The following is a 12,847-nucleotide window of genomic DNA, read 5'->3' on the forward strand; positions in this document are numbered from 1 at the left end:
TCTTTATTTGGGGCTTGAACACAACAGAACGTATAGCTCTTCCTCTTCCATGGCATGATTCTTCATTGAGGAGAAAAGTAGTTTAATGCTTTGAGGACTTGTTCCTTTGGCCATTATGAAAGATATGCCCTCGGATGAATGAATAACATACTAATAATGAGGGATGGTCAACATTAGTTGTGACCAAAGAAGAAGAATGATTCATATGTAAAGCTTTAAACAAACTATGAAGATTGGGAAGAGACCTTAGGAGTGGATGGGATGCTTGCTTGACCTTTTGTGGTTTTATTTTGGGTGACAAATTTGAATACAAAAAGATGAGTTAAGGGGTAATATGAAATACATTTATTTTATTTTATTGAAATTTGAATTTTAATTCGCACTCCAAAGGTTAAAGTCTAATAATATACTTATATTTGAAGTCTCTAAATTTAAAGACTAACTTTAGGATACATTGATTTTTGGAAAATAAATTTTTTTGTTCATTTCAATATTTTTTAAAAATACAAAAAAATAGTTTAATTATTTTTTCTTTTTAAAACGTTTGTATGAAATAAATGAACAATAATAAACAATTTTGACACTATTTGCTTGTGAAAATAATTTAATTTGTATTTATTGAAAAATTTTAAAAATTAAAAAATATTATTTTATTATTTTTCTAGATTTATAACTCTTACTTTTCATTTGAGAGTATGAAATTCAGATATTGAACTCTAATTTGTGTGAATTACGTATAGAATTTCTTCCTAGTACACACAAGATCCAAGTTTAAATTCCAAAATTCATAATTCTCTAAGTATGAGGTTAACAAATTTTGAAAGTTGAAAAATAAATTTTTTTTTGTGATTATTTTGAAAGATAAAAATATAATTTTTTTTTATATATTTAAATGAACTCTTTATTTTCTATATTTTTATACTAGTCTCAAAAACAATAAAAAATAAGACAAAATTTCTATAACTCTTTTTTTTCAAAATTAAAAATTTAAAAATAAAGATATTTTCTACAACTAGGGATCTTAAAATTTGCAATCCCAATTAAGCAATTAAAAAAATTTTGTGATTGGATCAATATATTTTAATTAAGGAGGGTATAAAGAGTGAGTTTTTGTTAGGCAAAATTAAATTTGGTGGAATAATTTTTCATACGAACAAAAAATACCACACCAGAGCCTTTTTCCCTCTTTCACCTGTTTGGGGTTTGTGAACTGTTGCTTCAACGTTCGCTTCCCAGTTGCCATCATTTCCTGTGTCTTCTCTCTCCTTCGCAGCGGCGGCCACCAAGTTGTCTCTCTCCCCGACCGTCGTTATCCAACTCCTTTCTCTCTCTCACCTGCCGGGCAACAATTTTGTCCCAGGTGTGCTTCATATATCTTCTCTCTGTTTGGAGGCTTTGAAATTCTTTGGTACTAGGAATTCCAGCATGCATAAGAGGAAATTGTATGTGAATTACAAGAGTGAAGCAAATTCATTCAGGGAGTAAGCATGACACCATTCAATTATCTTAGGCGTCAAAGCCAAAAAACTGGATCTTATGAGCTTGACGTAGTCCAACTGTTGATATTCGATATTGCATTTTCACAAATTTGGAGCTTTTGAGGATTGCTCTTTTCCTTATTCTGTTATATGAATCTATCCGAAGCTTAAGGATTTTTCTTGCTTGTTATCCGAAGAGTCAGAAATGTTCTCTTTTTTGCTTGGTTTTCATGCTTGACTACGTTTTTTTTTCTTTCTCGCCTGTTATTCTTCCCTGTGCGTTGTTGGTTGGGAATGATTAGTGTCTGCACATTACCGGGTATCTGAAGCCTCTGTATCTTTTTGCTTGAGTTGAATAGAGACAAACTTTTTTTTGGGTATCAAAGTTAAAAATGATCTAATGTTATAAAAAATATGAAAAGGTAAGTGGAGTTCAATTGCTTATATGTTGTACATCTATTGTTTGTACTCTTTCTATTATGCTTCTCCCCCTAGGTATTCTTGTACTATTTGTTTGCATTCTGTGTAAGAAACCAAAAAATATCTAAGATATCTATCTTTTCTGTTTGCTGGCTACATGAGTGGATTAAGTTGCTTTCTCTTTGGTTGGGTGTGGCTCATTCATAACTTATCACAAGAAGATGATGCTCATACATGATAATTGAGATTATATATGCCTTCTTATGCCCTTATGATGACTTGTGAGGCTATGTTTATTATCATAACAGTGTTGCATTACTGGAATTGTCACATGAAGTCACCATATATATATATATTGAATATTATCTATTCATATGCTGTTTTAGTTAAGAGGGGGGAAAAAAATCAAGGATGCATCATCGATGAACCCATTTTTTCCCTTAGATGACTTTCCTGTGAGGATTGTGATATTTTTCTTTTGGGATTTTCTAGGCTTTTTAATTATTTCTTAAAGTGGGTTTTCCTCAATTTTTTTTAAATAGCCATCATGTGAAGTAAACCCATGAATTAACATATTAATTAAAATGTTCAAAATTTTGACTTTGTGCCCAACATTGCATTGGATATAAAAGAATAAGAACTGCATGTGGATATTTTTTTTATTTGCAATCCATGTTGCACCTAACACTGGAATGGGAATAATTCCAATTCCAATATAAACACTGCAAGCATGTGATTGGGAGTGAACTTGGATTGATGAGGCCTTCCTCTCTATCTCTCTATCATCCCATCTTATTCATGAGGTTTATGTTGATTTTGGGGAGATGAGTATTTGATATGTGTTCACTGTTGATTTTGATAGGGCTTAATGTTATTATTGAATATTTTAAACATTTGTTTTATGTCGTTTGATTTTGATTTTTAGTTACATAGGATGGTAGGAGGAATCAACTTGTGGAATCACAAATGTGTGAATGTATTTTTTATTTTGTTTGTTGGCTTGATTTTATTTTTTATATGATTGTGAGGAGCATTGAATTTAATCTTGTTGTAGGAAATCTCTCTCTCTCTCTCATGCACACACACGCACACGCATGCACGCGCGCGCGCGCGCGCACACACACACACACACACACCCACAAAGGGTTCAAAAGCCCAAAAAAACTAGAGACTTGTGGCTAAATCATTGCAAGCCACTGCCCAGTGCCAACCTCCTTGTTGGAAACTTGTCATCATCGATTCAAGTGCATTCAAATTTGTCTTCTTTTAAAAGAACTAAACTCTAATTTTGCGTTGTTGGTTTTGCAACAAGTCGTTTAGTGATTTTTGTTTTTGTTTTTTTGGTTTATACTGGTTGGATCTCATTTTGAATGTTAGGAAAAAGTTTGTTGCCATGTTGACACACTTGTTTTTGGGTAAACAAAGCAGTTGATTTTATATATTAATGGAGGATATATTCATGTAGCTGCATTTAGGATATAGGGTGTCTTCTCTAACTATGAATATTAATGTTGACTTGTATATGGATGTATTATTAGTATATAATTTTTGTGAATACTTTAAGTTATGTTTTTGTCGAAATTTTTGATATGACATATTCTCATAATTCCCTCTCCCCCAACAGGCATAAATCCCCCATCTGCTATTGATGGAGTGTGTTTTTGGCCTAGTTGGTGACGGCTTTGCCCTAGTGGTGGCTGATACATCTGCTGTGCACAGCATATTGGTTCACAAATCAAATGAAGACAAGATCATGGTCCTTGATTCTCACAAACTCTTGGGGGCTAGTGGCGAAAGCGGTGACCGGTCTCTACCTCCCTCTTGTCTCTCTCTCTCTCTCTCTCTCTCTCTGATTTCTTTATCTACTGATCTGATTTTAATTGTGTTGTTGCAGAGTACAGTTCACAGAATACATACAGAAGAATGTGGCCTTGTATCAGTTCCGTAACAACATTCCATTGACAACTGCAGCTGCTGCTAATTTCACCCGGGGAGAGCTAGCCACTGCATTGCGTAAGGTGATTTTTCTTCAAATTCATGTTTTAACTGTACAATTGAAGTATTTGTCCTGCTTGCAAAAGCAAGAAGAGTATTTCACTTAACTAACCATGTGAGGAAGATTTAGGTTTCATTTGGTACTACCTATTGATCAATACTTAGTTTGAAAAATCTGAATTGAACAGTACTACTAGTTATAAATACTGAAGCAAAAAAGTACTGTTTGAGTGTATAAAGAAGAAGCACTGATTTTAAGTACCAATGGAATAAGCAGTGTTTTGTTGCTCCAAGTTATAATACATGTCTGAAATTTAAATGTGGTGCAAAATTTCCTAATTAAATGCTCCTATGTATCAAATAAATTGTCTAGGTCGAATGGGTCTGTGAACCAAAAAAAAAAAAAAAAGAAGCATTGTATGTACCCAAAAATATATATATTTTTTAAAAAAGCAGCAAGAGCTGAAGCATAGCAAGAATCAATAGGATTGCACCTTCTCCACCCATCCCCAAGTACCATAAGTCGCCATTATTTCAAGCAATGCCATAGCTTATATATAGTGTGTTAATGAGAGAAAAAATCAGATTTTTTTATTGAATATAACTTTGAAATTAGCCTAGTCATAACTTTTAGATAATGGACTGAAAATGGTAAACAATCCTATTATGGAATTTGTCTGTAGATTAGAATGGATGCCTAAGGCAACATAAAATTTTAACTAATGATTTTTTTTTTTGCTCGTGGGGTTTATAATTTCAAATATGGCTCCCATCAAAGAGCAATGGTACTGATTCAATTCAATAATATTAGATTTTTTTTTCTCTGTGTATGACAACCCGAAGTTATGTTTTTGTTTGAGAAGAATTCAAGCTCACATGCTGACAAACCAAACCAAGTTTTACTTCAAGTGCTTATGTTTAAATAAGGAAATTGAAACTACCTTTTTTAGCTCTCTAACAGAGAAATTAAGATAGTTAAGCATATTTTTCTTTTGCAAATTTCATGTTGAGTGTATGCACATAGCAATATTCTTACATGCATAAATGACTTACTAAGAAGTTTTTAACTCTCTAACAGAGAAATTAAGGTAGTTAAGCATATTTTCCATAGTAAATTTTATGTTGAGTGCATGCACATAACAATATTCTTACATGCCTAAATAACTTACTGAGAAGTGAGACCACAAAATATCCTGTATATTTAGAAGCAATTGCCTATGGGGTTGATATCGTTGAAAAAGAATTATTAGCTGAGATGTGCAGTATCTTTCAAACACCCTAAATTGTGGCACTGAGGCAAGCACTTGGTGGGTAATTGCTTGCATTCTTTCATCCAGTTGTGTAGAAGAAAAGTATTTCCTCAGCAAGCTTGATAGCCTGGTGATATTTTCATGTCTTTTTAGCAACAAAGACATGAAAATATCATTATATGGCTCCATGGGTGCCAACCCTAACTCTATAGGGGTCTGCACATCAACAATGTAGGCCCTCTTGTGCTAGAAATCTAAAGCTTTCAGCCATCTATCTTTCAATCTTAGAACAGACTCTTCCTCTTTCAAAAGTCAAATGCTCTTTGGTTTACTTCCCTTACATGACTCAAAAACAGTAAAAGAATAATTGAGCTTTTAACTTCTCTCTTTCCTGTGCAAGTTGTAACACCCATCCAAGTCCACAATTCTCTAGAAACTGAATGAGCTATAATTCATGGGACACCCAACATGGAGAAAACCACATGCTACAGCTCCTGGATACGCTTACAGCCAAGATGAAATGGTTAACATTTTCAGCTTCATCTTTAGAAAGATAATGATGTTCATAAGGATTTCCCCCACGAAGAGGATTACTAGTTAAAATTTCTCCCAAGCTGCTTTCCAAAGAAATTAACTTTGGTAGGGAGCAGCCTTGGTTAAAAATGGAAAAACAGGTGTAATATGATACTTGACATGGGGAAAGATTTTGATTGTAATATTGTATCTACCGGAATTTCCTTCTTTATGCAATGGGGATGATGGGCTTTGGTGAGTGATGGTGAAAATGGAGAAGGAAATGTGTTTTTCAAGTGTCTCTATTAAAAATGAATTATTGTCTTCAATATCATTGTATAGTTTGTTAAAAAAAAAAAAAGGTTAGGGAAACCTCTGGCATCCAGATAGTCTGACCTCCTTACGTGCCATGCTGATGACACAAATAAGGATGGCATTTGGGAAATTTGTTGATGTTATATGAGTGGGAATTGGAGTTTGAGATTCTAGGTTTCTTGAAAATTTGGAGTTTTTCTTTGAAGGCTGAAAGTTTACATGGGCTGAAGGAAAATGAATTGAATTTTAAAAATAAAAAAACTTCAATTCTAGGACATTTAAAATTTTGAACTTGTTTACAGATCTTGTTAGAGGTACACGGAGTTAAAGTTGTATTCAGCCTTACTAGAAAATTAATGTAACTAAGGCTAACAAGAGAAAAGAGAGATTAAATATCTTCATATCATGCTAACAAATGTTTTAATTGTGCTAGGTAGTTCTGATAATTGATTTTTATAGGTCGCTTCAGCCTAAAGGCACTCCCTTGCTTCTTTACCACCAGGTCCAGTCCAGGAAAACACCCCTCTGAGATTCGATTAATAATCTTTGGAGGGCAGAAATCTCTAGCTTTTGTTGCATTCACCTCCAACAAGGAGAGACCAAGATCTGTATTTATAACGACAGTTGTTCATTGACCTGATTTACTCTTTCCTGTCATTATTCTATGATCCAAAACTTCGTCTTCCAAATCAATCAAAGAGAGCTCAATTTTTAATCCTTCATCTGAAATTTCCGCATCATTTTTCCTTTAACAATTTTTTCCTTTATACTTTTGTCTTGTTTAAGTTAATGTTTTTTAATGATAAATTTTATGATTACAATGTTATAATTTTTAAAGTTTGGGTAGGGATACAATTAAACCTATGCAATATGTGAAAAAATGCCCCTTCTATTAGGTTAACAGCTAATCTAAAAGAGTAGGTTCTAGGATTTACCACACACAAGGTTTAGGGTGGGTTTTATGGTTTCCCATCCTTAGGGCACATAATTACCACATGTGACTTCTAGAGGATTGTGTTAGTTTATGTTGATGTAGTACATGCATCAAAGTGATATACTAACTCACACTGGTGCTAGGATTTTGGGCTAATGTCCATGCTATTGACTTGGACCTAGGAGACCACTCGACATCAACGCAACAAGCTATGTATCATTGGATGAAGTGCATGCATGTGCCATACACACAAACAGAATCATTCAAATGATGGTGTGGTGAGTGCATGCAATAAGAATTAAAGAATCAATTTAAAGATATTAAATTTTCATAATCAAAGTCTAATTCTCAATATCCCAGTGTAGTCTCAAGTTTATAAGCACCACCATAGGACCTTTTGAGAGTATTGTGTAAATTGGAATACCTAATCATAGTCGTAGGTCTCTTCCTCTATATAAAATGCATGCCAAGTACCTAATAATGTCCATAAATACCTGTACTACTTGTGCACTAACCCACGCTTACTAAGTCAAGCTCACTAACACAACAATAACATAGAGCAATAATGCTAAATAATTAAATTGACAAGTAACACTTCAAGCTGGAGCATAGGTTTTATATGCTCATGGTTTGTGTTACAAATGGATTTAACATGAGCACCCTAGGGCTTGGTGAATAAATCATTAAGATGGAATTCATACTTCATATGAGTGGTTGTAATGAGCTTCTACACAAGTTTTTCCTAAACAAAGTGACAATCAACCTCAATGTATTTTGTCCACTCATGGAAGTTGGATTTGAGGCAATAACAATGGCAGCTTGATTATCACACATCAACTCCATTTAACGAGAATGTGGAAAATCAAGTTCTTCCCACATGTTATTTAGCCAAACAAGCTCATGTGTAGTATGGACCATAGCCGGAGGCAATATGTTGACTTAGAACTTGACAAAGCCACACAATTTGTTTTACTCTTCCAGGGTATCAGCTTACCACCAACAAAAACAGTATATGGTTGTGGATTTTCAAGGTGACCTAGCCTAATTTGCATCTATGTATCCTTGAAGATTAGTGTGAACCTGATCTTGACATAAAAGACCTCTCCTAATTGCACCTTTGAGGTATCTTAAGATACGAAGGACTGTATCCTAGTGCCATCTTCTATGAGAATCAAGAATCTGGTTCACAACACTTGTGAAAGATATATTTGGTCAAATGACTGTGAAATATGCATGGAAGGTTTGGAACAAGTTATTCAATTACTTTGAAGAAAGCTGGGCTTGTCCTAGAATAGTGGAGTTCTTGGCAATCTATTTTGTGGGGTTTGAGAGGAAGAAGGAAGGAATTGCATTATGGAAGTGTGCTATATTTGCAGTGTTTTGGGGCTTGTGGAAGGAATGTAATGTGTGTATATTTGCAAGGAAGAAGTTACCATATTGGTTGGTGTGGGAAAATATTCCTTTTATGGCTTCTTTATGGTGTACGGGCTATGGAAATTTCAAAGGAATGCGTGTTTCAAAAGTTTAGTGCGATTGGAACTTGGAAGTCTCTTATAAGGGCATTGTGAGTTTTTTGTCATTGTTTATTTTTGAAATTTTCTTTTTGGTTTTCCTGAGGATTATCATACTTTGTTAAGGAGATGTCCTCTCTCTTGCTTGAAAATTTTATCTTTATCTAATGAATTTCTTTTTTTACAAAAAAAAATTCAACTTTCTAAAAGTCTCGGCTATCATCTAAGGTTAGCCAAAAAATCACCCACATCTAGTACTAATTTGCTATTAGGATCCATAGGTGTATTGTCAAGTTTGGATCCCAATATGAGTCTTATCTAAAAGGCCTAGAACATACTTCCTTTGTGAAAACTTGGTCTAGTACGAGATTTGTATACTTACATACCAAGAAGCATTTTAAGGGCCAGTATCTTTTGTTTGAAATTTAGTCTATGGAAAATGTTTCAAAATTCGGATGCCTCATCATCATCATAACTAATCATGATGTCATCTACAAAAACGAGTAGGAAAAGCACTATGTCGATATAACATGGAGTGATTGCACGTCATTGAAGACCAAAACAAGAACCATGACCAAACCATGCTTTGGGCATGGTTTTAAATAACGGTCGTTACTTAGCGTAACGGCCGATACGTAACGGAAATCGAAGGCTCCGAAACCGATACGGGCCGATAATGCGGTTCGGAAAAAATTCACAGATGTAACGGCCGTTACGGAAATGTAACGGCATGTAACGGCCGATACCCCAATGTTACACGTCGTAACGGTCCATTACGGACCGTTACATGGCCGACAGCTTGCAGATTCCTTGAAGGCTTTCTGTTGTAGGCTGCAGCGCTGCTTTCCCCCTCTCCCCACACCCATCTGCCATTCAATCTAAGTCTAACATTCAAAGAGTAAAATGGAAAGTAAAAAGCTTACCTTGAAAATTTGTTGGCCGAAGTAATAAGAAGGCTTCACTTCTTCGAAGCCTGAGAGTGAGCACATCGAGCAGATCTACTCATCTTCGCACTTCGCAGCCTTCCAGGGCTTGGGAATTGCAGACTTGCAGTTGCAGCAGCTTGGCGAGTCACCGGCGACAGGTCTGCAGCAGCTCCGCCGCCTCTGCGAGTCGTCGATAGCCCGTTGGCACCTTCGTTTGCTAGTCGTCGCACTTGCCACCAGCCAGCCTCTCGATTTCAGCTTTGGAGCTTGGAGTCATTGCCGCCGTTTGTGCTTCGCAGCCTTCGCTCCTTCGAGGCTCCTTCGAGTCCCCTCCCCTCGCTCGGTCTCACTCGACTCCCCAGCGTATGAGATACTCAACACTCAACACTCAACACTCAACACTCAACACCCACAGCATTAGCCACTAAGTCTTATCATTATGTTTTTTTTTTTAAATTATATTTTGTTGTAAATTATGTTTGTTAAATTGAATTAAAAAAAAAAGTAATTTAATAGAGTAAAAAATTAGAAATCATTAATAATTAAATAAAATAAAATTTTCTTAATTTATAAATATTTTAATTGTCTTATGTTTTTTGAAAGGTAATTATGAAAATCTAATTCCATGACATATTTCCTGTTTATTAATATTTTTTAAGTTTTAAAGCATCATTTTGACCTTAAATTTAAAATTAGGTAAAATAAATCTTTACATTTATTTTTTGTTTTTAGTTATCAAATAAAGTAAAAATTGATAACTTAATAAAAAAAAAATTTAACCTAATAGTTAATACATTAATAATTCTGATTTTTACTAATTATTACTGGAATTTGTAGAAAAATTTTATTTTAATCCATATACTGAGAAAATGCTTAAAAAGTTAAATAGTCAATTTGTAAGGTATGGATCTCTATTAGTGATGCTATGATGTATATGAAAGTAGAGCAAAAGTTTTTTTCACCTTTAAAATTACAATATTAATTTCTTATAGTTATAAATGAAAATAAAATCAAGTTATAAAAAATAATGAAAATATCTTTTTAAAGATAAAGGAATATATTTTTTTTGTAACAAAATATCTAATATTTTATAATTTTGTTTATTTAAATATAAAAATAATAAACATTACTTATTATTTTTAATCAAATATTATATTTTATTTTTACGTAATAAGTGTTTAAAATTAGGACTTTTAAGTATTTATTATATAATATTTACTAAATTATTAATTATATTATTCTTATCATTGTAGAAAGGTTGTAACTTTGTATTTTCTCTATGTTTTGTGTAGAGATCATCAAATTAAGTCCATCAATATGTCAGGTGATAGAGGAAATGAGAACTTACCTCGTGAGGATATTGGATGATATTTTGGTACTGCGGTGGACGTTAATAGACATGTTATTATGTGTAAGTTATGTGGAAAAGTAATTAAAGGGGGCATTACACGCTTGAAACAACACTTGGCACATAAAAAGGGTCAAGTAGCTGGATGCTCAAATGTGATCACACAAGTAAGAGAACAAATGATGAAACATTTATAACAGTATGCTGAGAAGAAAAGAGATAAACAAAAAAGGCAAGAAGAAGCAGAAGCCCAAATTAGAGGAGATTTTGAGAATTTCAGCGATGAAGAAGACTTGGAAGAAGAAAGTATGAGATTTGCTCGACAAGAAAGCATATGATCACAACAACAAAGGGAAGAGAGACAAAGATTTCGAGCAAGAACAACTGGAAGGGGTAATATTTATGAAGAGGGAGGTGACTCTGGCAGTGGTGCTACCAGTGGTTTCAATAGAGTAGGAGCTCGATCTTATAGTGGTTGAGAAGTTGGAGGTAGTGGACGACAATGGATCAATTCTGATGCCCCGGAAGCTAGATTAAAGGCAATGGATCCTATTTTAGAAAGAAGCAAGAGTGCGAAACAACCAAAAATCAACACTAAGTTACTGAAAGGTTTAAGAAGTAGATTAGGAAAAGTAGTTGAAAAATCTCTAATTTATAATCAGATTTCAGCAAATGTAGTTGACTCTCCATTTATGCAGCCTATGCTTGATATTGCTGCAGAGGTTGGAAAGGGGGTAAAGGGTCCATCACCTTATGAGATATCTAAAATTTATTTGGAGCAAGAGTATCAAGAAATGAAAAATTATATAGCTTTTTTTGCTGAAATTTGGAAGGAGAGATGTGTAACACTTATGTGTGATGGTTGGTCAGGACCAACTAGAAAACACATTATAAACTTTTTAGTTTATTGCAATAGAGGTACCATGTTTCATAAATCAGTTGATGCCTCTAATGTGCCAAGCAGAACAGCTGAATATTATTTCAAGTAATTTTCTAATTTTCATTGTATATTCAAATAGTATTATGGACTTGGATGTTTTTTATTAAATAGTAGTAATTATTGAATCTATAATTTCATTTCAGATTAATGGACGAGGTGGTTGAAGAAATTGGAGAGGAGAATGTTGTCCAAGTAGTGACTGATAATGAAATTGCAATGAAGGCAGGAGAAAAATTATTAATGCAGACGAGGCACAATCTGTATTAGACAGCATGTGCAGCTCATTACATAGACCTTATTCTTGAAGATATTGGTAAGAAAAGTAACGTGAAAAAGGTCTTAGAAGATGCAAGAACAATAACCTCATTTATTTACAACCACACATGGACAATGAATTTCATGAAGAAATTCACAAATAATAGAGAGTTACTTCACCCTACCATCACTCGATTTGCTACAAATTTCATTGCTTTGGAGTCTATTGTCAGGCATAAACAAGCATTAAGGGAAATGTTTACATCTGATGTTTGGAAATATTCAAGGTTTGGGATAGCAAAATCAGACCTAACATATAATTCAAAGAAAATTATCTTAGGTAAAGAGTTTTGGTAAAAGGCCTCTGATATAATTAAAGTGTAAGAACCCTTGGTGAAAGTTCTTAAATTGATTGATGGTGATGAAAAACCAACCATGTGCTTCATATACGAGGCAATTGATAGGGCGAAGTTGGCCATTCAAAAAGATTGCCGATTTTACAAAGACTATTGGAAAATTATTGACAACCGGTAGAGTTTTCAGTTGCACCAAGATTTGCACGTTGCTGGTAAGTATAAATCAAATACAATTTCTTATTATTTTAACTTTTAAATTATGCATAGTTGCATTATAAAACTATTGATTAATATGTTTCTAAATTTAATTGTAGGGTATTTTTTGAACCCACAATTTCTTTATGGTACCTCACCCTCTCCTGAAGTTGCTAGAGAAATCATGGATGGGGTAAAAAAAGTGATAACCAAGTTGGTACCCGATATAGATATTCAAATTCGGGCTATTAATCAAGTAAGTATTGGTTCCATTAAATTGAATAATGAATTGTTCTAGTATTCTGTAATACTTTCAAGAATAATTATTAATACATCTAATTAATTAATTATATTTCACAATCATCTTTTTTTAGTTGTTGCTATATCGAGATAGGCAGGAGACTTTTGGAG

The 12,847-nt window shown here is 33.8% G+C and overlaps 1 protein-coding gene across 1 annotated transcript in view; it reads left to right on the forward strand.

The window, feature by feature from the left end:
* Positions 1-1,108: 1,108 nt before the first annotated feature.
* LOC131159818 (proteasome subunit beta type-2-A) overlaps positions 1,109-12,847 on the forward strand; it is a 35,394-nt gene continuing 23,655 nt past the window's right edge. The window contains exons 1-3 of the mRNA XM_058114990.1: positions 1,109-1,360; positions 3,523-3,704; positions 3,793-3,916. Of these exons, the coding sequence (XP_057970973.1) occupies positions 3,547-3,704; positions 3,793-3,916 (282 nt within the window). The 5' untranslated portion in view covers positions 1,109-1,360; positions 3,523-3,546. The remainder of the gene's footprint in view (positions 1,361-3,522; positions 3,705-3,792; positions 3,917-12,847) is intronic.

The sequence above is a fragment of the Malania oleifera genome, chromosome 7, assembly GCF_029873635.1.
Source record: "Malania oleifera isolate guangnan ecotype guangnan chromosome 7, ASM2987363v1, whole genome shotgun sequence".
Lineage (NCBI taxonomy): Eukaryota > Viridiplantae > Streptophyta > Magnoliopsida > Santalales > Ximeniaceae > Malania > Malania oleifera.